The following is a 27009-nucleotide window of genomic DNA, read 5'->3' as shown; positions in this document are numbered from 1 at the left end:
TGTAGTCTTTTGGCCTGCTGTGAAGTTCTGCGTAGTTCTCATTAGACTGGGATTTTGAATATCTATGATTTTTGATTGCTGGAAACCCGGAACTTTGTCCGAGCCGACTTGTGATACAGACTGAAGATACAGCCAAATGGATCAAGCTCACAGTCATGGTAAGAAAATATTCCTGTAGTCACCATATACTGTGTTTTGAGATACTAAATTTGTGTCTGAGATGTCATAAAGGTCAATGTGAGAGTCTTTAGGTTGATGCTATATCATCAGCTATAATTTATGATAAATTATTCTTTCAAAACCTCTTACTAAGAAACCCGACCCGGTGAGACTCGCACCTCTGGGGTTGGTGTTTCGAGTCTCTGTATTTGTGGAGTTGTACATGTTCTCTTTGTGCTCCGGGGGTTTCCTGTCAGTGTAAACATTCAACCTCATTTTAGTCTATTTTATTAAATTGTTATAAACTCTAAAATAAAGAGCTCTATCAGTGATTAATATTTAGAGTAACAATCCTTTGCTTTTGAAGTCTGAGGTCTACTTTATCCAGTGTTATAAGGACATTGCCTAGAATCTGAGCTAGTTCTGGAGACTCCAGATCGGTCATGCTCCTGTTTTAGCTTTTATTTTTATTTTTTTTATGTTATATGTTTTGTTTATATTTTGTTTTTGGCTGAAAAGGTAATATTTGGAAATTATAAACGTGTGTGTGTGTGTGTGTGTGTGTGTGTAGGTGTGTGTGTGTGTGTTTAATTGAATCTTTAATTGAATAACCTGTCCAATTTTGAGAGCTCACATACTAAGATATTCACTAGCGATCAATTAACTTACTATTAATATTACGATATTCAGATGAAAATGATATTCACTTTTAGACATTCAGTAATAGATATTCAATCACATAAACAGAATAGAAATATTTATTTCTTTATTTTTATTGGATGCATCAAGACTTTTTTCTGTTTTAATATGTAGCACTTAATATGTAGCACTAGTAACAATGTACTCCACTCTCTCACATCCATTCTCTCTCTCTCTCTCTCTCTCTCTCTCTCTCTCACACACACATACACACACCTTTTTTTTTTTGATCATTTTATTTTAGCTTTTTCAGACAAAACCAAGTTTAATGGTGGCTGGACGACGCTTCACCTGGCTAGTTACTTTGGCCAGAAAGATATTGTTGAAGAACTGTTAAAGGTTAGAGACATGACATGAAAATCTGAAACAGTGTGAACGGTACAGAATTGTTATTTATTTCAACTCTGTGTGTGAAGAAAGGAGTGGATGTGAACACGCAGAATAATGACGGTGACACGGCTCTACACGTTGCAGCCCTCTGTGGAAGACAGGTGGGTGATTCTCACTCTTTCTGCTTCATTTATTTCACCTCTCTCTCTCTCTCTCTCTCACACACACACAGTCTTACCCCTGATCTGAATCACTTTTTGTACCCAGGAGGTTGTTCTGCTCTTGTTACGGTACGGTGCATGTGCCACACTACTCAACGGATGTGCTCAGACCCCCAGGGATATCACTGACGATGATGAAGTCATTACTATGCTGGAAGGTCGGGACTTTATACTGTGCCCTAGATTTCTTTTAGACTTGGTACCTACTACTTCCTGATTGTTTTTATTTGCTCCAGCTGCAGAAAGAAGAGAGGGCAGGAAAAATGAGGAGAGACTTTTGGATGCAGCGAGAGATGGAGATTGTGGGGTTGTAGCTCAGTTGGTGAGTTTTGGACATCCTGTGTTTGTTGCTGAAAATATTAGTTCTTATTCTTGTTTGTTAAATAGCTCAGCAAGAACAGACCTCCAGACGTGAACTGCAGGGACTCACATGGGGACACGGCATTGCACATCGCAGCCAGCAGGGGGCACAAGGAGTGTGTGGAGGTGCTGGTGAAGAGCGGAGCCAGTTTTAGTGCAATGAACAGAAACGGTAATCATGTGGAATTAGATACTTGTCAGATAGTGTCAGTGTACATTACACTTCTCGGTTCTCAATTTTACATTGTTTTACAATTTTAAATAAAAAAATAAACAAACAAATAAATAAATAACTTTAAGAACTCACTTATTCCACGTTGTTCCACATGAGTAAATGTAACTATGAAGGGAGTTCTGGGGACTTCTGTCATTCTATTTGTGTTTACAAACTTCTGCAGTATGTGATAATTTGAATAAAACACTTTTACTGGTAAATAATTAACCGTACAGTGGAAACGTTTGGTGCGTTTACATGCAACTAAATAATCCGAATTGAGAAGTCTTGATCAAACCACCTCAACTGACCCAAATATGTTAGATTCAAATGAAATTTTTATGGGCTTGAAAGATGTTTGAAAGGTGATCTAAAATAATGATGTTTGAAAGGTTGATCTAAAATAATTCAGCGGTGTGAACGCAAAAACAGACAGTGTTGTATGGAATGTACGTTATGTAATGCAGGTGTAAACAAAGATTTGAAACCATAAAAACATACCTAATAACGCTGAAGTATTGTGTTCCTTATTTATCTCTCTCTTAAATACAGAAAATTTCCATTGAGTTTTAAAGTTTCTCTGTGTTGTTTCGTAGGCCAGTCTGTGTTAGACGTCGCCAAAGACGATCAAATGAGATCCTTTCTGGAGAAATGTCAAGAAAATGTATGTTTACGTTTATGTGACTCAAACGTATTTAAGGCTTCCTCACAAATGCAGAGATATTTTGACTGAGACCATATAATCATTCTCCTTTTTCTCTCCTGAAGGCTATCACGGCAAGAAGGTTTGAAGGACGCCTATGGAAGGTGAGGACTGGTAGTTTCTGTTTGTATGTGCTTAATTAATAAGGATATACTGAATGTATTATGGAGTGGAATACCATTCTGGAGAAATAAACGTAAACATCAGTCATTCTAGTCATAACCACAAGATGGCGTCCATGAGTTTCAGCTGTTCCTCAGACCAATTTTTATGGACACAGTAAAAGCTAAATCACTGTGCTATGCTACAAGATCAGTTTTGAGAGGAAGAAAATGCAGCTTGTCTTAACATTTTATTAATTAATTAATTAATTGATTGATTGATTGATTGATTGATTGATTGATTGATTGATTAATTAATTAATTAATTAATTAATTAATTAATTAATTAATTAATTAATTAATTAATTAAATAATTGATTGATTGATTGATTGATTGATTGATTGATTGATTGATTGATTGATTGATTTATTTTTTACAGAAGTCTGATTTTCTGAGCTGGAACTCGCACTGGGTTGTTCTGGAGAATGGCTCTGTGAGCTGGTACTGTAACCAGTGAGTACTTTCACTATACCAGTTTCTATTAGAAGCAAATAATGAGTATGATTATCTGGAGAAATATATGATTTGTAATTAAAGCTGTCATCCATAACGAATGAAACAAAGGCAACAATTAAGTATAATTAATAAATTCAATTAATATTATTATTAATAAATATAATTATAAATTCTGGATTATTTCATTTCCCCTTAACCAATAAAGTACAACTATCATTCTAGCTGTGGATGTATGTATAAAATGTGTTTGTAATATTTAGCACAATAAACAAAAAGAAGAGAAAGGAGAAAGAAAAGAATCGACCCATCCACAAGAAGCAGCCACATGTAATCAGTGCTGAAATAATGCTCAACATTTCACATTATTCGAATCAGACTTGAATTAGATCAGAGTTGAATTCAATTAGTGAGTTCAGTTGAGCCAGAACTGAATTAATTGAATTGTTGAACTGACCCAGGGTTGAACTGAATCAGGGTTGAATTCAATTGAAGCAGAGTTTAATCGAATCAGGGTTGAATCTATTCAGCATAAAATTCAATCAAATTGAATTTAATCAGGGTTTAATTGACTCAGAGTTGATGTAAATTGAATCAGTGTTGAATTGAATCAGGTTGAACTTAACCAGGGTTGAATTGACTCAGGGTTGAATTAAACTGAATCAGAGATGAATAGAATTAGGGTTGAATTTATTCAGCATTTTACTGAATCAAATTAAAATGAATCATGGTTGAATTCAAATGAATCACAGTTGAATTGAGTTGAATTTATTCAGCATTAAATAGAATCGAATTGAAATGAATCAGGGTTGAATTGAATTGGGGTTGAACTGAATCAGGGTTGAATTGAAACAGAGTTGAATTAAACTGAATCAGAGATGAATTGAATCAGTGTTGAATTGAATCGGGTTGAACTGAATCAGGGTTGAATTGAAACAGAGTTGAATTAAACTGAATCAGAGATGAATAGAATCAGGGTTGAATTTATTCAGCATTTAATTGAATCGAATTAAAAATGAATCATGGTTTAATTAAACCGAATCACAGTTGAATTGAGTTTAATTTATTCAGCATTAAATAGAATCAAATTGAAATGAATCAGGATTTGATTGAATCAGAGTTAAATTGAATCAGAGTTTAACTGCGGCACTCGCCTGCTTGGAAGTCCACCGAATAAAGCGAGTAAACATTTGATTTAAATGAACTAAATATATGTTTTTTGAAAGCATCGTTAATCCATAAAACATTTTTGCACTCATACCACCAACTATATTGATCTTCTTTCTTTCTTTCTTTCTTTCTCTCGGCTCGTGTCATGTCTGTCCGTCGTGTCCACAGGTCTGACGCAGCGTGTGGAGATCGTAGGCAAGGTTATAAGCCTCTTATGAAGGCTCAGTGTGTGGTAAGTGCTCTAAGAACATAATAGCTCAGCAGTGTTTGTGTTCAAACTTTACACTGGTCCATCAACACCTGCGGTCTGGAGCCGAGACTCCTGTGAGTCTCCTGCCACGATACGTTTTATTTCACCACATGTAACACTGAACATAAGGTGTGGAGGTTTTATTTTTTATTCTTTTTTCTCTCAACAGTCCAGTTAATAACAACAAATATCACATACAATGAACGGGAATTTATCATTCACTGTCTTTTAGTTTGTTTATTAACTGTATCCTGTATTTCTTTTTTTCTTTCTTTCTTTTTCCCCCATGTCAGATATATAGAAGATTCAATATTTTTTATAGCATTCCATTTGCATCTTACATGTATAATTAGGAAAAATGGCCAAAATGCACCAGATTTTAAATCTACATCCAGATTTTTGTGTAGTTTTGTAGTTTTTTTATGTTATTTTTTTGTTTTTTGTAAGTCTGTTGTTAAAAGTGTTATAAAAAAAAAAAGCGAATAAAAGTGAATCAGGTTTGAATTGAAGCCAGGTAGGCTTGAAATAAATCAAGATTGAATTGAATCTAGGTTTAATTCATTTGAATCAGAGCTGAATTGACTCAGGGTTGAATTCAATCTATGATTTAGAGTTAAACTGAACCAAGCTTCTACTGAATCAGTGTTGAATTCATTTGAATCAGAGTTGAATTGAATCAGAGCTGAATTGACTCAGGGTTGAATTCAATTTACTCAGAGTTAAACTGAACCAAGCTTCTGTTGAATCAGGGTTGGATTGAATGAGGATTTAAATGAATTGAATTAGTGTTGTATTAAAATGAATCAGAGTTAAATAAGAGATGAATTGCAGCAAACTCAAAGTTAAACTGAATCACTGAATTGAATCAGGTGAATTTAGCTACAAGTTCAGTTATGAATTCAGTTATTCAAAATGAGAGAGAGAGAGAGACAGGGAGAGAGAGAGACTGACAGAGAGAGAGAGAGAGAGAGAGACTCACAGAGAGAGAGTGACAGAGAGAGAGAGAGAGAGAGACAGACAGACAGACAGACGGAGAGAGAGAGAGAGAGACTGACAGAGAGAGAGAGACAGAGAAACAGGCCACAAATGTAAAAATGGAACATTATGTGATTTTAATGTTAATAAAGCATCATCAAAAATTAAGATTCAATATGTTGTCTTAGAGGAATTTTAAAGTGTACATTTATATTACCGTAGTTTCTTTATTATATACCTATGCAAAATTGTTGTTTTATTTTGCAGGTAAAATCCTGGGATAAATACTTTTTCACGCTGGAGTGCTGTGACAGCAGTGTGCATCACTTTAAAGTGCCCTCCAGATGCACTGAACCCGAAATCATCAGGAAAGTGAGTCGTCAAGAGATTTATATAAATAAATGTTTCTAATCGGATTTGATTTGAATTTAGGATTTTTTTTCCCATTTTGAGCCTGTAGTTATCCAAGTTTTAATTTTAGTTGACAGATAAGGGATAAGATGGTCTGATGTATTCTACCCCAAAGGTGATTATTCTCCTTCAACAACATATTCCCAAATGTTTCATTTTAATGTACTGGACATATAATTGATTCTGTAAATTTAGTAGATATTCAGTAGAGTTGTTTATTAGAGATATTTTGTCAGTATTTGGGTGCAGTAGTTTGTTTATAGCTGGATGTTCAGTCACAAAACATCGGTGTAGAAATGGGACAGGTTTCAGCAAAATATCCCCGGAAAATGCAATTTGGAACGAGGGAGATGGAGTTAAATGCAAAACATTTCGGCCCAGTATTGGTTTAGAAGTGTCATACACACACTCACACTCATACACACTTCAGCACAGGTTCATTTGTCAACAAAAATAGCAGGCTTAGACTTGACAACATGGCAAAGTTATAGCAGCTAAATGTGCTTGTGTCTGCACAAAAATAGAGTCCCAAGATTTTTACATCAGCACTTAAGCAATGGATAATCAATAACTCTAACTGACACATCCTAACTGTACGGGCAGAAATGGGTGGATGCCATCGAGGAGCATGCGGTGTATAGCGCCCTTTGTGGAAACCCAGACAAAACACCTGCACAGGAAGGAGAAAAGGAAGTAGCTGGAGAAGCAATGGACCTGGGAGATTTTCTGTCACATTCACTTCAGGTAAGATAATCAAGTTTGTGTATGTCATAAATCCAAACAAAAAGACTAACAAAATGTCTTCTGTAATGGAGTGTCGAAAGAATTTCATGAAACTGCTAAAGGCTTAAAGTGAACCGTTAATTGAGTCGAGTTATTAATCGAGTTAATTGCGTACATAGAAATCCCAGTGCTCATTGTAATGCTATCATTTGAAAAAGTGGAGTTGTCAGTAGAAACTTTTATGTTGTGGCTCTGCCCCCTGTTTTGGGGTCGCCACAGCGGATCATTTGGTCCACATGTTTTGATTTGGCACAGGTTTAACACCAGATGCCCTTCCAGATGCAACCATCCCATTTAATCCAGGCTTGGGACAGGCACTGAGAGTTAACACTTCAGTGGTTGGATTAGCTCCCTGCCCAGGAATCGAACCCGGGCCACAGCAATGAGAGCACGGGATCATGGAGGCACCAGTAGAAAATTTTATAACAGCCAAATAATAATGTGATATAAACATTAAACAACATAAAACATCTAACCTGGGTATTACTGTCCATTGTGATATGATCCGAGGCGGACTTAACCAATATGCGAGGTAAGCAGCCGCTTAGGGCCCCGGGGAATTAGGGGGCCCCGACCAATACCAAGAAGCCTATACAGTATAAATCATGTAGTACTTATTACTTTTCTATCATATATTGTATGGTCTGTCTATAACCATTAAAATTTTAATGTTGTTATTACATCTTTTCAAATGAGGGGCCCCCCCCATGATTCATGAATAGTGGAACGTTCCTATAGTACTGCACATGCGCGAGATTCCCATACCTGGAATCACTTAGGGCCCCCAAATCACTAAGTCCACCCTTGGATATGATGTAAAAATGGGATGATTGTAGACTTGCACTGTAGAAATGTGCAATTGACAGTTGCAGTCTAATGCAGTTGCACTTTGAAAACCAGAGATCCCAATCTAGGCATCCCACAGATTTCAAATACATAGAGAGCTGGCTGAAGGGATACCTCTGAATCAGAATGACTGACACACATTATTGGTCATACTTATGATTAAACAACTACGTTATTACCATTCAAAAACTTCGCTGCGATTTACACTGGCCAAGAAATAGTCTGTAGAAGTCGGGCATTTTAGCTGATTCTAGCTCTAATTCTGGCCTCATTCACACCTTAAGTATAGTTTAATTTTTAGTTTAATTTGAATTTTTAAATTATAGTTTAATTTTTTTATCTCTATGTCATAGTTCTATGTTTGTCTGCGTCACTGTACTTCGTCTGTGTTCTGTGTAGCACCTCTGGTCTAGGAGGAACGTTGTTTCACTTCACTGTGTACTGCATCTGCTATATATGGGTGAAGTGACAATAAAGCTTCTTTGACTTTTTGACTTGACTTGAATTGAGACCAGAGTGTATCATTACACGCCTTGTGGTTAGTGGTATATATTTTGATGTATTTTAGTTTGTGGAAATCTGTCTTCTTCATACAGGCTGCTGAAAGTTACCAGAGGATGCTGGAGTCTCAGGTGGCCATGTTTGTCTCTATGGTCCAGAATGAGGGCAACAACGGTGAGAGAGTTTTTCAGGAGCTTCTACTATACAAGTCCTTTCGGAGGATTTGTGACTATTTAAATGAAAACATATTACATTACTATAAACCTATGATTTGTTAGAGTAAATGATTTTGTGTTTTTTCATTTCGATTTGAGGATTCAACAGCACTGTGGTATAATTAGTTGCCTTCACTGACTATTTTTAATCTGACCCAATATAAGGTCACACACTTCTGTCAGCAGTATCTAGTGCACACATGTTTGCACATCTAATTACAACCCCTTGTGTAATGAAACTGACTGACAGCTTTCACAAACCTCTTCTGTGTGTGTGTGTGTGTGTGTTTAGATATAACAGTTCCTGAGCTCTTCAAGGCCAGAGAGATATGCGAGCTGTGCAGTGAGACCAGCTCAGTGTTGAGACACTGTGTGGATCTGCTGTCCCAGCGTGAAGAGGTACGGCACCGACGCTCCAATTTATAACCATGAAACTGTGAATAACACTCACACTCATCACACGGCTCCTGGTCCTGGAAATGATTCCACATATTAAACTGGGATTTGCTTACCTTAAAACAGGAAAATGTGTGTAACACTATCACAAATGTAATTTCAGTGATGGATAGGTTTGTCAGGCTGGGATTAATCACGGTTGTTGGTGCCTGACATGCTGGTATGGGTTTTTTTAGAAACTGCTGCTCTCCTGCGGATTTTCACACATATATAAACAACAATCTCTAGATTTTAGGTGTGAAATACAAACAAAAAGCAGCCGATGAGCAGAGGGTCTATAGGCGAGAATGCCTTGTTGACTTGTGCTTTGAATACATTCTGTATATATAGATTATTTCATTTATATTTCACAGTCCATTTCCTTCAGGATTAATAAAGTTCTATCGTACCTCATCTTGATGAAAGTGAGGTCAAAAGTAATCACAGGCAGGCTGGTCTGAGTTGACAGAAAGTCTAGGGTAACTCAAATAAGCACTCTTTACATCCATGGTGAGCAGAAAAGCATCACAACACAAACACTGAGCTGGATTGGCTACAAAATGAGGTTGCGCTTCTATCAGGAACAGGAATGTGAAGCTACAGTGGGCACAATCTCACCAGATCTGCTCAGTTAAAGAGCAAGAAAAAGGTGACCAGGTGATATTTTTCTTATCTTAATCTTTGTCTCCAGTTTATCCTCTGATTCATTTCCTTGTTCAATCACAATCAAGAATTTAGCATTTCTGTGGCAAACAAATAACAGATGGTATTTATTCAGCGCAGCTAAATTGAAGATTCAGTCCCAGCATCCACCTGTGCAATTCTGCTACTCAAGAAGCCTCGTGCAGTTCTGGCATTTACACTCCCTCACTGCCCACATACATTTAAGCTGTTATTAATCTAAAACACTTACACTATCTAAATGAAGTGGGCTTTTTCTCCTAAGTGTCACAGAGCAGTCATTTGAAACGTACTCTTATTACTCTCATTATTTATTGTTCATTCACAAGCAGGAATTAATGCTGTTGGATTGTGTAAGTGCTTCATAATAAAACACAGGGGTTTGCCAAGTGGGAATCGTGCCATTTTCACAGGTCCTCCTGTATGATGTGATTCTGGTGTTAAAACAATGAGGAGTTAGAAAGGAGAAAAATGGCAGACATTTGAAAACTAGGAATAAAAAATAATAAGGAAGCCACTATAAATATATCCTGATGTTGCATCTCTAATGGTTGTTTCCCATGTTTATAGTCTGATTAATTAACGTCTGCTCTTATAGCTGATCTCACATTGTTCTGATCTCTCTATAGCTGATCTCTCTATTCTTCTATTCCTATTCATATAGCTGATCCCTCTCATTCTGCTTCTGACTCTATAGCTGATCTCTCTCATTCTGCTCCTGTCCCTAAAGCTGATCTCTCTCATTCTTCTCCTGTCCCTATAGCTGATCTCTCTCATTCTTCTCCTGTCCCTATAGCTGATCTCTCTCATTCTGCTCCTGTCCCTATAGCTGATCCCTCTCATTCTTCTCCTGTCCCTATATGTGATCTCTCTCATTCTGCTCCTGTCCCTATAGCTGATCCCTCTCATTCTTCTCCTGTCCCTATAGCTGATCTCTCTCATTCTGCTCCTGTCCCTATAGCTGATCTCTCTCATTCTGCCCCGTCCCTATATGTGATCTCTCTCATTCTGCTCCTGTCCCTATAGCTGATCTCTCTCATTCTGCCCCTGTCCCTATAGCTGATCTCTCTCATTCTGCCCCTGTCCCTATAGCTGATCCCTCTCATTCTTCTCCTGTCCCTATATGTGATCTCTCTCATTCTGCTCCTGTCCCTATAGCTGATCCCTCTCATTCTTCTCCTGTCCCTATAGCTGATCCCTCTCATTCTTCTCCTGTCCCTATAGCTGATCTCTCTCATTCTGCTCCTGTCCCTATAGCTGATCTCTCTCATTCTGCCCCGTCCCTATATGTGATCTCTCTCATTCTGCTCCTGTCCCTATAGCTGATCTCTCTCATTCTGCCCCTGTCCCTATAGCTGATCTCTCTCATTCTGCCCCTGTCCCTATATCTGATCTTTCTCATTCTGCTTCTGACTCTATAGCTGATCTCTCTCACTCTGATTCTGTCTTTGTAGCTGATCTCACTCTTATTCTGTTCCTGTCCCTATAGCTAATCTTTCATTCTGCTCCTGTCCCTATATCTGATCTCTTTAATTCCACTCCTGTCCCCGTAGCTGATCTCTCTCATTCTGCTCATGTCCATATAGCTGATCTCTTTAATTCTGCTCCTGCCCCTATAGCTGATCTCTCTCATTCTGCTAATGTCCCTATAGCTGACCTCTTTCATTCTGCTCATGCCCATATAGCTGATCTCTCTCAATCTGCTCTGGTCCATATATCTCATCTCTCTAATTGTACTTTTGCATCTTCATCATGCTGAATTAATCAGCATCACTATGGCATGGCATTGGCTCTTTTTAATGCTGAGCTATGCACCCCTTCTATCTCAAACACACACACACACAGTCTGCTTTCGCTTAGGAGAGAACTGAAGCACATTCTTTTTCTCTCACTTGTTCTGTCCGTTCCTCACATTCTCTGCCTCGCCCTAGCTCTCTCTCTCTCTCTCTCTCTCACACACACACACACACACACACACACAATCTCCATCGCGCCAGCCAATCCAAGCTTCAGTGACATAAACGGGAAGGAGAAAAAGGTGACAGCTTTCCTCGCTATCTAAAAAGGTACAGTTGGATACTCTCTGAATTTTTCTGCTTATTCTTTTTCTTGTCTTTTCTACTTCAACACCATATTCTGATCTTGTCTGCTAATTCGGCTCTACTAGCTGTTCTCATTGATGAAAACAGAGGAAGTCCCACTTGTCTTGCCTGTCCTAGTTTTATCACAGGGCATGTACCATGACTTAGTCTAGCTTATTGTTCCATTAAGAAAAACAAATAATTGCCAAAACTGCTAGCAGGATATTGGCAGAAAAGGTGAGGTCAGGAATAAATTAAGAATGTAAGCTTTCTGAATGAATGTTTATGTCAATAGCTGGATCGATGGCATCGTTGTCAGTCAGGTTTATGTGTCAAGGTCAGTGTAGGAGAAAATGAGGAGCAGAAATGTATCAGATATTTTGCGGACATGCAGACTTGCTAAATCATTGCATAAAATCTTCCAAAGACTACTGACTATTTTGAAGTAGACTGCTCCTTTGAATAGACTTCCTCTTCATGCTTTAACGCACATGCTCTCTAGAGTATGCAGATTAATTAGGGTACTTGGAGCAAGTGTGAATATGCTTCAGAACAGTTTACTGAGATATAGGGTATGCTCTGAGGATTGTCACTGTATTTTACATCAGTTTAAACCTTTGTGTTTTAAAGAAAGTGTGTCTTATTGCAGCTCTATAAAGAAAAATGGTAACCACTTCAATGTAAACTTTGAAAACTTTCCATTAGACCACAGATTTATTACGATAACTTAGCACTATATAAGCTAAACGTTCAGCGTCTTAGGATTAAACTCTTAAAGGAACATGTCAGAACATCCGAAGTTGCAGAGATCCCTTTCAGCACAGCGAATAGATTATAGCAAGTGGTGTATGCAGGTTACATAGTAGATGCTTAATTGCATTAACCTTAATCCCTCTGCTGAATATGTGCTTGTAGAACATTGTTCCCTCACCTTGACTGTGAGCTGTCTTTGCAGAACTTTTGTGTCAGCATTATGCAATACTTTACGTACCTGTAGTTTATTAACTGCACCTCTTTCCCCCCTGATGTATGAGATTTGCTCCTGGGTCACACATGCTGTGCACTGGCTTAGAGAAAATGCATGCACCAGAGGTATAATTCGTTATTAAGCAATTTGTTCCCCTCACTGGCTGAGAGGAGATTTATAATATATAAATAAAGCACTGACTAAGAAGTGATTCATATTTCACACTTGTTAACAGGAGATTCATGCTCCAGTGCTGGCAGAGGAATATATACTCTGCACTAGGCAACAGAGCATAAATATATATATATATATAACCCTACACTCTACATACTATAATAATTTATATATTTCTCCATACTATAAGCCAATTTATGTTTACGTAATATAAATTTATCCTGAGTAATGAGAAATAATGATTAAAGGGAAATCCATACTCCATGCTGAGTAATAAGAATTGTGTATTCAATAATGAGTGATGGGAAATCCTTACTCCATATTGAATACTGGGATATGTTTACTTCATAATGGGTAACAGGGCGTCTTTTCTCAATACTGAGCAAAGGGAAATGTTTACTTAGAAAAGAGTAATGAGAAGTAATAAGAAGACTATTTACTGAGTAATGGGATCTGTACACTCAATAATGGGTAATTGGAAGTCTTATGTCAGTAATGGGAAATGTATACTCAGTATCAGGAAGTATTTACTCTATACTGAGTACTGGGTCATGTATACTCAGTAATGTGTAATGAAAATTCCATATTCCTTGCTATGTAATGGGAAATGTATACTCAATAATAAATAATGGGAAGTACATACTGAGTACTGGCAGATGTTTATTCGATCATGAGAATGAACATGATAATTCCATATTCTATACTATAGTAATGGGAAATGCACACTCAGAATTCAGTCATTAAAAATCCACACTACATACTGATTACTGAGTACAAAATGTTTAATAAATCATGAGGCTTTACTCTATACTGAGTAATGGGAAATGAATGCTTAGTAAGAAGTCATGAAAAATCCATATTCCATATCGAGTACTAGGAAATTAATACTCAATAGTTATAGGCAATTAACTCTCTTTAAAATACACTGGGAAATATTGCTCATTAATTAGTAATGGAAAATGTGTACATGATATGAAGTAAAGGGAAATGCATATTCCATACTGAATACTGGAAAATGTTTACCCAGTAACAAGCAATGGGAAACTCATACTCCCAAACTAGATAATGGAAAAGTAATACTCAATAATGAGTAATGGGATGTCCATACTCATATAAAGTACTGGCAAATGTTTAATCAATCATGAGTAACAGGAAGTCCTGTATACTCAATAACAAATAACAGGATGTCTTTACTCTATACTGACTAATGGGAAAAGCATACTTAGTGATGAGTAATGAAAAGTCTATATTCCATACTAAATAATATATTCCATACTTGTATCCCAGGAACTCCATACTGAATACTGGGAAATATATACTCAGAAAATGTATAATCAGTAAAGAGTTATGGGATATAAATACTCCATCATGAGTAATGGGAAATATATATATTAATATATACTAATTAATACAGGGAATTCCATAGTCAGTATGAAGTTCTATTAAATGCAGGCTCAATAATGAGTAACAGCCTAATGGGAATGGGAATGGGAAATCCATACTCCATACTGGGAATTGGAAAATCTATACTCAATAATGCTTATGACATACAGCATAGTAAGTATCAGGAAATGAATACACATCCCGAGTATTATAAGATTCGTACATCATCAGAAAAAAACCTCATACTTCACAGTGAGTGGTGTGAAGTGAATTCATAAGTTAGTAAGAGTTAATAAGAAATTTATAGTCCACATTGCATTCTCGGTAGCGAGTGCTGAGAGCAATGGAATTGATAGAAATTCTAATGATACCGAGTGATTAGAAATAAATTTATTTCTATACATAGTGAGTAAATGAATATCCATATACTATATTGAGTGCATACTCCACAATAAGTAAAAGACATTACGTGGGAGTTCATCTTTAGTTATAAGAAATGAATGCTTCATAGAAGTCATAAAGGAAACGCATATAATCCAGTGAGTGTTATGAGTCAGTATAGCAGCATAAGCTGGTGGGATAGGAGACCCTCAACCACTGAAGGATTTCCAATCTGATTCTTATGCAGTCTGTTTCCAGGTGTGAAATCACCATGGTAACAAGGCTGTATGTAGGCCGAGCTGACGTAGGGGGATGAGAGCGTCTGTCTGCTCAGAAATATGCAGACATACTGTTTCCTGTCCCCGTCCTCAGTATGACCCATGCTGCGAGTTGTTTTGTCTATCCAAAACCGGTTAATCTTAATGGCATAACTCTAGTTTGTGTTGTAGAAGAGCTAACTTACTGTAAATAACCACATGTTTCCTAGCAGTCTCTGTATAACATATTTGAGAGGATTGCCTATGATGTCAGCCCATCAAAACAGACACTGATTGTTCTTGAGGACAATTCTGACTTCTTCTGCGAGTGAATAGTCTCCTTGTCAGTGTGTTTCCATTCGAGCATTTATTTGGTGCAATTATTCCCCATCTGATGCCATGAAATAATCTGTTTTTCCTCAGAAAATGTCATTTTTAACTTTTCTATCTTTGGGCTGTATTCTCTCTAATTTAATTTATACACTGTTTCACAGGTTAAAGCCCCAATCAATGTGTAATTATTTTTTTTGGTGAATGCACACAATTAAAAATTAACAAGAGATCTGGCTAGTTTTTTGTTTCAGCCTTTGTATTGCATGTTTCTGGCCCAAACTTTAGCACCATATCAAGTTGAAACAGCAATGCTCTGCTCCTAAAAGGCAAAATATCAGGCATGTGTAGTTCTAACAATGACATTTAGAGAGATAAAGGAGAGGAGTCCTGTCTCTCTGACTGCAAGGCAAATCACAGATGTATGTTTAAGCTCTCGCGCTAATACATTATTGTTTCTATAGAAACAGCTCAGACACAGGGACTGGATGGATGGATGGATGGATGGATGGTTGGATGTATGGATGGACGTGTAGATGGATGTATGGAGGGATGTATGCATGGATGGATGCTCCACAGAATCTAAATCCCCACATAAATAAGGATAAAAAAATGTTATTTAACAAAGAAAAAATGTGTTATGGATTAATGGTGGATTTATCTATAAGGAGATGCTTATATATTTGGAACATTTATGGAAGGAGTCTCCAGTGTCAAGTTTATCTAACACATTAAATCTTTAAGACAGAGAACTTTGCACTTTGTGTTTCTTCATTTTTGGGCTTTGGGCTTGAGAGAGAGAGAGAGAGAGAGAGAGAGAGGGACTCATTATTGCTGCTGTAATATAAGTGATAGGAACTCATTGGTTTAATTTCCTAGATTCATTTCCTGTTCAGTTTTTCATATCTCTCACCCAGTTTAATTTTATATGGCCTGCCTCAGCTGCATGTTTCTTTTTATATTCTTTTGGTTACTTTTCACCCCTCAGCTCATTCTTTGCCTATTAAATGTAAGTGTACAGTGACGGCTTAAAATAGCGGGCGAGAGCAGCGAGGCAAGAGGAAGCAGTGCTACTGAGAGATCAGTGGCTCGTGCCTATTACGCAACACCGCCTTGGCCAGGCTCTGGAGAATGAAACATGGCAGACTGGACTGTCTGGCTTTCATTCATGCCATGTGTGCTTCTGCGAGAGAGAGAGAGAGATTCACAGAATCATAACCACTGTGTAACATCATAAATATAGTACTGTGATAAAAAATAAATAAATAGAGCAGCCAGAATAAATTTTACATCAGTGTTTCCCAAACTAAGTGCCGTGGAATCTATTCAGAATAAAATTTTATCTTTCCGCTGCTTCGTATGAATGAGAATGAACCGAAGATGTTTATGCATAATTTAGCTGAAGAAATAAAAAATCATTCCAAGGAGGTGAGATGTGTTTAGGGGTTGAAAGAATCTGGAAATGGATGGCTTTTCCTCCAGCTTTATAGATTCACTTACTATCTCACTTTCCCAGGCAGATTTACAGCTATTTGTTCCAGTCATTGCCTCTTTCAAGGTGACTCTGCTCGTTTATCTGTAGCCGGTCCAGCTCAGTGTTCCAGCATATTTTATGAGCTTTAATTGAGGCAAATGGTCATTAGATTCATTATCTTTCCATAGAATAAGAATTAGTGCATCAATACATATTCCATGTCAGCATATGGACCCTAAAGGAAGAATGGTACACCTAAAGGAGCTCTATAAGCTCGGATTCTCAGGGTAACCCTCAGTTTTTCTGCATCGGAGGGTTGAAAAGTTTAGTCGGCGTTTGGAATTGAGTGATACAGGAAGTGCTCATTACATGATGGAGGGATGGACTGAATAACATGTCATAGGGTGCCACTACTTTTGTCCTAATTGATTGTTTAATCTTGTTTTAATATTCTTTTTTTACTATAATATGCCACTATCCATAACCAGCAGTTATATGATCTGAAGATGAGTTGGTAAAGGTACAGTAGCGAGTCTGTTTATATTGAATTCAGAAGCTCCAGTCGGATACAATTTGCTATTCCGAACTAACTGGATATTCATGAATACTAAATTTCTTGTATAAACGTTCCATTATGAATAAATTTGCTCAAATACATGAACCGCGAGGCCCAATTTATATTAAAATGTATTTTTTCCCTTTCAATCAGGTGTATCATGACCCTAAGATAAAGAAATTACTGCATATAAATGATTTTCTTTAGACGAATTGGCACTGATGTGAGTGTATTGGTTTTTAAATGAGGCACTCTCAGCAGACCTGACATTCTCTACAGCACAAAAGACTTATTCAAGGCACTTCCTGCCATGTGTGAACACTCCATGAACAGCGCAGCAGCTTCCAAATGCCTGATTGCTTCATCCTCATCAGGGAGGAAGTCAAACTGTTGACTAACTCATTCATATCCAACATCATATAAACAGAAAAAAACAGGAATTTTGGTTGTTTAATAAATCTGCAGTATTATTCATCGTTCATTTTGCAAGCTAGTAAGCTGGATGCTAGTTAGCAATGGTTTGGATGCTCATGCTAGCAATGAGGAGAGATGTAGAACCTCTGAGCACAATTGGTGGAAGAATAATACTTTATAAACCAAAGAGAAAGTAGAAATCACTACTAAGTACAGACTTTCACTGTGGTATGCTACATTAGCTTGTAAACTGGATGCTAGCTTTAATGATCTTGGTTCTATGCTAAGTTCTTGCTAGAGCTGAAGGGGGGGGGGGGGATAGAAGAGATGAGTACGATTTGTGGAACAGTAATATTTTACAAACCGAAGATGAAGAGAAAGTAGAAATCACAATTTAGTACATACTAGTTCTTTTATATGCTAGCTTTTAAGCTGGATGCTTGCTAGCTTGCTGTGATAATCTTGTTGCTGTGATATGCTCTTGCTAACACAGAAGGAGAAATCAATTGGTGAGTCAAATTTGTGGAACAGTAAGGCTTTATAAACCGAAGAGAAAGTAGAAATCACAGTTTAATGCAGACTCCCACAGTGGTTTGGTAAATTAGCTGGTAAACTGGATGCTAGCTAGCAGACAAACTTGTTATTTGTTATGTTAAGCTCTTGCTAGCATGGGGGGGGGATAAAACAGCTAAGTAACATTTGTGAAACAGTAAGTACTTTATAAACCGAAAAGAGAGTAGAAATCACAATTTCGTGCAGACTCTTACAGTGGTATGCTAAATTAGCTTATACGCTGGATGCTAGCTAGCAGACAAATGTAACAGCTAGCAGTTAAGCTCTTGCTAGCCCAGAGGGAAGAAATAACCCATCTGAGTAATATTTGTGCGAACAGTAATATGTTATAAAATGATAAAATCAACAATTTAGCACAGACTACCAGTATCACTATACTATACTACCAGATATCCAGAGCTAGCATGCGCGATCATCTAGCAGAACATGCTAACATGTTATGTCCTCTCTGCATGTTTCAAACTACAAAATACTGGATTTTACTTCATATTTTTTATATTATATATTTACAATTAGGATATTTTGTCTAATATGTGTCCTGGCAACATGATAAAATGTTAATATGTTCTACTATTTTTAGTTCTTAAACTACAAACCTTTTAGCATTATGTTCGAAATAAAAGCTAAGCTATTGACGTTTTAAGCTCAAACATAAGACCTAGACAAAGTTTATCATTTATTTTAATGAATCTATCAAAGACAGACTACCTTGTTTAATAACATTGCTGACAGCAGATCCATTAGATGATGTTACGAGTCTCGTGGTTGTCTTATCGCAAGTGCGTGTGGCATCGACAGTCTTGTGAATGGTGATTGAGGGTGTTGTGAAAGGCTGGGATCAGGTTGCACAGGTGTGTAACGTGACCGTTGGCTGCGTGGCTCTTGAAAACTGGGTGTTCGGTTCTTGGTGCTGGAAACAGGAGCAGCTCAGGGAGGTGAACAAAAACCTGTTTCTGTGGTTCACTATGGAAGAAGTTCAGTACGGACAATCAAAACCTTATCATGATAGAAACGATTGCTTAAAGGAACGATTTGGAAAGTTGTATTTAAAGGCAGCACTTTGGTGCACCACACACGTTGCTTTCTTTCAGGTTTCACGTGTCAGGTGCTGAGCAGAGTGAATGGCTGTCTGATTGACTGATATAGGACACACTTGTAAATGATATGCTGAAGTCATGGCAGCGTGTTAGTCAGCTGTGCGTCAAAGGCTGACATTTATGACTTTTAGACTTTTTTGCACATGAATAATATTCTCAGCTCTTTAATATTCATATCTTGATGTCACCATGATCTCATAGGGCTTTTTAGATGGCTGTAAATAGACCATTACAGATGGCTGGTAAATACTTTATTTGTGTGGGTTCAAGTGTGCTTTAGACTTCATGCATTGGCTTTGGGATAATTGCTGCTTTTGTGTTTCTGCTTTCTTTCTCAGAACTGAAAAAACACAACAAGAAAGCTATTTTTCTCTGAATAATAATATATAAATAAAATAAATATGAATCTTACTTAATTATCTTGTAGACTAGGAATACAAAATAATAATAATCGTAATGATAATGTCTCTAAATGTGATCGAAAAATGAAACATATTCATGTACAAATGGAATTTAGAGTTGTTCATTGGATCTTTGAAGAATTTCCTTTTAGTCCCTTTTTGATACGTTTACAATTTTAACCTAGTATTTTTTGTTCAGATATTCACTTTATTAGGAACACCCCTACCCCTGCACATTCCTGTAATCATCCAATCTGCCATGTGGTATTTGTCTTCAGATTCAGTGTGTTGTCAGATGCTTTTCTGCTCACCATGGTTACAAAGAGTGCTTGTTTAACTCATAACATAATAAGTGATATTATAGATCATAAATGACAAAGTATCGATTCATGTAAGACTTTCATCGCTTTCCTCAGCTTTATTAAATGCAACCGAACTGGAAAAAAATCGCTTATGTGATTTTATGAAATTTCTTTCTGCCTTATAATACACATTTACACAGACTGCAAATTCACATCAAGTGTCAATTAATTTATTTATGTATAGCTCATATATAATTCTAATGTAAATATTATAAGCAATTCTAGACATTGCTCATAAATGCCTGTTGTTTGTTTGTTTGGTTGGTTTTTTAATAAAGTTGTTTTGTTCCTGTTATCAAAATTCTAGTCTCACAAATCAGATTTCTAGCATTTTCCAGAGTCTCAGGTATGTTTTATCAATAAAAGAATCAACCAAGCAACCAAGAATCACCCACTTTTACAGAAAGTTTGAAAGAGTTCTTTAACATGTTTATTTAATATATATATGAAATATATATATGAAATATTTCATATACACACACACACACACATATATATATATATCTTGCTCAGACTGTGTTTTTCTGTTAAAAGAAAGCATACATGGAAAGATGGAAACTCAATCAGACTATAGCATGTATGATTCTGAAGCTTGTTGCCAGAAAAGCGAACAAAATGTATAAGAAATGAAGGCCACAGACACTAGCATTTTCTACTTTTCACTTTTGAAGAAAAACATCTATTATCACAAAGTATCATGTCCTGCTTTACCATGAACAAACACAACAGCCATAAATTTAAATCAATTAGATTGAATGTGAACCGAGAAATAATACACACTGGTGTGTTTGTTGTTTGCGCAATTGCGTAACTCTAGAGATTGTTGTGCAGGTGAATCCCAGGAGATCCGCAGCTCCTGAAATACTCGCTAATGTGTATGATGTGAACTGAGGCTCTTTGAACTGTTCATACATGACTTTATGTCTTGCACAGCTAAATGATTGGCTGATTGGACACTTGCAGGTTACAGGTGTTCCTATTAAAGTGTCCAGTGTATCTCTAGATGGTTTGGCTGCATCAAGCAGTGAATTATTCATGAACATATGCAGAACATCTGCTGTCTAGATGTTTTCCTGCCTCACTGAAACGTTAGTAGTACATATCCATGCCAAATCCCTGAGTTTCATGTGCCAGAGGCTAAATACCTTATCTGTAATTAAATCACTCTCACACTAATGTATCCTCCTGATAAGATGCTGCGGTGTTGCTGGCTTCATGCCATTTCCACCTCTGACAGCTTACTTATAGCCTGTTATGATTTTTATATATCAATCCTTCTCACCTCTGTTGGGCTTGTAGGTGTGGAGTGTGAAGTTAGAACAGGAAGTCGAAAGAAACAGGCTTCTGTCTGAGGCTCTGCAGAAGTTGGCGACGGAGCATCACCAGCTCAAGGAGAATCTTTCTACCGGCAGAAAGTCCCCGACTCTGAGCGCGCTCACTGAGGATGAATTTTACGACGCTCTCTCTGGTGAGTGATCTCCAGTCCTGAGGATTCCACTTCCTGTCCTGACAAGACAGCAGACTAGCTCTCGTAATCATTTCTGTATTTTATACTTTCTACTGTTTTCATTGTATTTTTAAAGATGTCCTAACCAAAAAAAGGGCCAGAATTATTCATTATTAATTCATCAAATATTATAGCATTCAGTAAATGTTAAAACTAAAAGGATTTTTAATCAATACAAAAATATCTGTGCCTTTTATGGAAGAGCATGATAAAGTGATGTACAAATCTATATGTAAGACTTTCATCGCTTTTTTTTATCAACTTCAATAAATGCAACCGAACTGGAAAACATCCCACATCTCATTTTGTAGAATTTCTTTCTATGTTCACAGATTTTAGACTGAAACTTTGCATCTAATGTCAATTAGATTACACATAATTCCAATGTTTCCAATAGAAACAATTCTGTACATTGCTAACAAATGCCTTTTGTTTTGTTTTGTTTTACATAAAGGTGTTTTGTTCCTGTTACCAAAATTCCAGAGTCTCTGGTATTTTTTGTCCATAATAAAGAAGAATCAACCAAACAACCAATAATCATCCACTTTTACAGAAAAAGGGCAGTTTAACAAATATGGCAGACATACAGCTCTGGAAAAAAAAAAAAAAAGAGATCACTGCAAAATAATCAGTTTCTTATGTTTTTTTTCTTCCAGGTGCATGTATTGGTGAGATGAACAGTTTTGTTTCATTTTTTGTGAATTGCTGACAATATGTCTCCTAAATTCCAAATATAACTATTGTTATTTAGAGTGTATATTTAAAGGAAATGACAACACATCAAAATAACCCAAGATCATGCAGTATTTGCAGAGCTTTAATAACTCAAATAAAACAAAATGCAAATAATTTGTAAACAAATTGTGTTAATGCTTTGGCTAAATAACATTAAGAAATCAGTATTTGGTGGAATAACCCCGATTTGCATGCATTTTGGCTCCATGATCTCCACCAGTTTTTCACATTGTTGTTGGGGAACTCTATTCCACTCTTTTTGCAAAAAAGCAAACAGCTCAGCGTTGCTTGATGGTTTGTGACCGTCCATCTTCCTCTTCATGACATTCCAGAGGTTTTCAATACGGTTCAAATCTGGAGATTGGGCAGTGGTCTCTTATTTATTTTTCCAGAGCTGAAGTGTTTATCGGTTTAGGATTATTCTTTAAAAATGATTCCTATGAACACCAGTCCTGCTGTTTGGATCTTGATCTGATTGTGTTATGCTAAAAGAAAGCATATACACGGATGTGATTCTGAAGCTTGTGGCCAGAAAAGTGTACAAAATGTATTAGAAATGTAGAGGCCACTGGTGCATTTTGTACAAATTCTGGTACACTTTGTTAATAAAAGTGACAGAAAAAAGCCTTCATGACTGACATGAACATGGTGAAATTCACTTGATTACATTGTTTACCGGTTGCTCGGTGCTGTAAACAGAACATAACTCGCTGTTAAACCTTTTTATTTCAAGCCCATGACTATATCTTTATCTGATCAGCTCACTGGGTTTTGTCATTGACTGATATATAAGATGCTGAAGCTTGTGGCCAGAAAAGTGCATAATAGAAACCACAGACATTCAAACAGCACTTATTGTTGGATGTGTAGCGTCTGTATATTATATGCTCATCTCAATAGAAATGATTTTTATCTCTTCCGGCTGTCATGAGTCACGGTTTTGTGACCTCGGCTCTAAAAACAACCACACTTACAGAGCTTTCGATGCAAATGCCTTCAGGCTCGGTGTGAAAAGTTTTCTCAGCTTACACTTTTACAACTTTACGCTTTTTATAAAAATAAAAAAAAAATAAAATCAGTTCCGCATGATTAGACTGAGTAACAACTCATTTTCCTGCATCTAACTTGATTTGATCAGGTATTTACAATCTCCTGAATAAAATCAAACAGTTTGATGACCTAAATTTAATACTATAGTTATACTGGGGTTCATATCAGCGTCAACATCCTTGTGAGATTTCACACTGTGACTGGTTTACGTTAATATCACATGATCACGCTTATTTACATCATTCGATCTGGTCTTTAGAAATCTGAATGACAACATATTCCTTTATTTTCAGTGTGTTCTTTCTAAGAAATGATCAATGTTAACTATTTAAGAGACACAGAATATGATAATCACAGAATATGATATTATCACAATATGATAATAACGGTGTGAGGCAAGGAATGAACACACAATGGAACACAACTGGGAAATTGTAATTCTTATTTGCATAAGAAAAATCGTCTGCTAGATCAAAACCAGGAATGATAGTGAAGCTTCTTTGGGATAAAAACAAGTGAAATGATTTGTTTGTAGGATTGTAGGAGTTCACCTTATAGAGACAAACGTAAAATGCCTTCAGAGCGGTGGTTCTCATAGTGGGGTCCTGGAAGCTTAGACGATGGATTCATGAGTGTTTCAATTTTATTACAGGTTTGAGATTCATTTAAAGTACTTATTGTTGAGTTTTTATTAGTAGTAAAATAGTTGTTTGACGGGAGTGTTCTGTCATTTTGACAAAAAATAAACATTACTTATTAGGTCCAGATTATTACTGTATTATTTATTAAATAGTTGAACAGATGTTTTCCAATTTATTGTACATTTTTATGTTCATAAAATAAATCTGTACTAAAATGGTTCAGAGTAAAATAAAACTCCATTTTGATCAGCTGTTTAAATATAACTCTTCTATAATAATATTTCTATAAACCTAAACCTATCAATAATATATCATTGCAGAAAGTTTTGCATCTTGATTTGTTTTATTTCCCACACACTCGAGATGCCTGGCTGCTGTTTCTCTTGGAACTGGATCCCTCAGGTGGGGTTTCTCAGGTGCACCAGAGGAACAGACAGAGGGAGGGAATAAGGGATATAGGGAGCGAGGAAAGGAGGGACCAAAGGAAGGCAGGGTTATGTGTGACCCGGTGTGCAGTAACTACGTTACTGACACAGCTGTGCATGTCTCTGTCTGTATATGTGTTGTGTCCATTCCGCAGAGTGGGACAGCATTGTGACAGGACGTGGTGTTAGTGTCCTCCGGTTTAACCGACTGCTGCTGTGCGGCTCGTCTACACGCAAAAGAAGCTCACGCTCCTGCCAGCATGTCTGGGGAGGAGAACCATGGAGACAAGACCCACCATAATGGTGTGAAGAAACACAGGTGAGACTCAGAGAAAGCTGACAGGAATTAAAAAGGATTTAGGTTTGTTTGTGTGTGACGTCTGTATGAGGATTACGCTCGCTCATCCGTTTACGCCTGTACCGTTTGGTTTGTGGCATTTTACAGATTATTATTAACAGATGGGTCTGTAAACTAGAAAAAATCTACCACTAGAAATTATTTGTAGCAGTCATTCTCGACATATCTACTGTATGTATGAATCTTCTTCACATAAACACACACACATACACACACACACACACACACACCGCCCTGGCAAACCCTCATGGTTTTTGCATGAGGACGGATCGGCAGCGGTCGCAAGCTGATCGTTAGCCTCGGTGTCAGGTAACTGTTTCCAAAGCACAAGATCCGCTTCCTGATACGGGCCTTCTATTAACCTGTCGCTGGATTTAGTCTGGATTTATCCTCAGAGCTGCTGGAGGTTTGAGAACCAAGTTAGGATCAAATTTGCTCAAAATTGGCAGGATGAATCTGAATTTTTTGCAGATTTTATTGGCTCTAACATTCCCCTGTACACCATAGTTTAAATTAGTATAATATACTATATTTATATTATTTATATATTTATAAAAGAAAAGTAATAGCGAGTAGGATTTATTTTGTTTAATATATATATATATATATATATATATATATATATATATATTTTTTTTTTTTTTAATTTATTTTTCTTGCTGTTTTTCTGCTATTACTTTGCTATTACTATCTGTTTGTCTTTTCACATTGGCTGCACGTCGTGACATTTTGCCCAGTTAAAACTTCTGTGAGGTTTTATTTATTATTTGCTCAGAATTGAAATTTAGTGTAGAAAATTCACATACTACACGTGATACAGACACGAACCACACAATACACACATGTATTTTTTTAGGTGAGCAAAATTATAAACTTACAACAGTGATTTTTTTCCTGTATTACAAAGAGACTTAGGTGTCTTTCTCTCTTTGTTCTGGCATTTTGTAAGAATAGAACGGTTTTCCTTTTCATCCCCTGCTTCATAAATTCAAAGTAGCTCTCCAAAACATTTTCCAAATAAGCATCAGATCGTTTCACTGAAATATTTCATTACCACAGCAGGTGAGACTTCAAACCTTAAAGCAAGGACAGATTTCCTCCTTCAGCATATCAGAGCTCTAAATAGCATCACCACATGACAGCACTGAGAAAGTCTACTGGAGCTTCACCAAGCTCTGTGTTCATATCCTAAACCTCCAGTTAGAGGTTATTTAATGATGCAGGTTTACAAATGCATTATATACTTTTTCCTTATATTCTGAGTATATATCTATAGTGTGGCCTTGTGATTATAGAGTGCTCTCCAATATGACTTCTATAAACTGTTTATTATTATTATTATTATTATTATTATTATTATTTGGGTAATTTGGATGGAGCTTACTTTGCATTTATTAACATTAACATTGCATTTGTAACAAAGATAAAGCTTTAAGTTGAAAGGATTTTTTTTCTCAGTAACCTAGCAAGCTACATTTTTGGCTGTTAGTTTATAGCTACTATAACGTCAATGATCACAGGAATTATCTTGTGTTGTTGATTGTTTTTTCTATACCCGTACACTTCCATGTATTTTACTAATGCTAGTACTTCTAAAGAATTCTACTACTCAAGATATTAAGCCATAATTATTGCTTGATATAGACCCTGAGTTCAAAGCTGACACAAAACTGATGCAACTTATGAACTTTGTCATTTTTACATGTTAGATTTTGATATTAAACATCTTCAGTGATGTGTTTAAAATCTGTTTTATAAGATTTGCCAAATATATATATATGGGAATCTCCTGGCCTTTACAAACAGAGGGATTTTAATCTTATAAATCTTTAATTTAATCTAATAAAAGTTTTAATATGTCAGTAATTTCTTTTTCCTTTTTTTCCCTTTTTTTTGCATTTTTAAAGTTATTTTTATGAATAGTTCAGTTTTCCTTTTATGTACACTTCCATTTCTATTTTATATTATACTTAAAATTTAGAATTTATTTTTATTTTTATTTATTTCTTTATTTTTTGCAAAAAATTTTATGTTTAGGGTTTATCAAGTAGTATATTCCTAATACAACATATATAGTGAGGAAAATTCTTGTTTCAATTTTCCTCAAAACCAAATAAATGCATTTTTTTATTAGTCTGACTAAATAATTTGTTTTTGGATTTGATCGAGGTCCATACCACAATAGTGATTATAACACATTACACGTTCTCTCTGAACATATTTTACAGTCACTTGCTTTCGATCAAATCATAATAAAGTAAACTTTCCTTTTCAT

General features: G+C 36.4%; 1 protein-coding gene across 1 annotated transcript in view; it reads left to right on the top strand.

The window, feature by feature from the left end:
* The window catches only part of LOC131356156 (oxysterol-binding protein-related protein 2), a 41593-nt gene continuing 14584 nt past the window's right edge, over nt 1–27009 (top strand). Inside the window, 17 exon segments of the mRNA XM_058395031.1 lie at nt 1–158; nt 1103–1197; nt 1275–1349; nt 1456–1567; nt 1646–1731; nt 1797–1941; nt 2580–2647; nt 2752–2790; nt 3228–3301; nt 4640–4703; nt 5964–6068; nt 6711–6851; nt 8333–8411; nt 8745–8851; nt 21318–21486; nt 24532–24662; nt 24664–24695. Of these exon segments, the coding sequence (XP_058251014.1) occupies nt 137–158; nt 1103–1197; nt 1275–1349; nt 1456–1567; nt 1646–1731; nt 1797–1941; nt 2580–2647; nt 2752–2790; nt 3228–3301; nt 4640–4703; nt 5964–6068; nt 6711–6851; nt 8333–8411; nt 8745–8851; nt 21318–21486; nt 24532–24662; nt 24664–24695 (1544 nt within the window). The 5' untranslated portion in view covers nt 1–136.

Source organism: Hemibagrus wyckioides, linkage group LG07, assembly GCF_019097595.1.
Source record: "Hemibagrus wyckioides isolate EC202008001 linkage group LG07, SWU_Hwy_1.0, whole genome shotgun sequence".
Lineage (NCBI taxonomy): Eukaryota > Metazoa > Chordata > Actinopteri > Siluriformes > Bagridae > Hemibagrus > Hemibagrus wyckioides.
The sequence above is the reverse complement of the archived record's forward strand: the minus strand, read 5'-3'. Positions and strand labels throughout refer to the sequence as shown.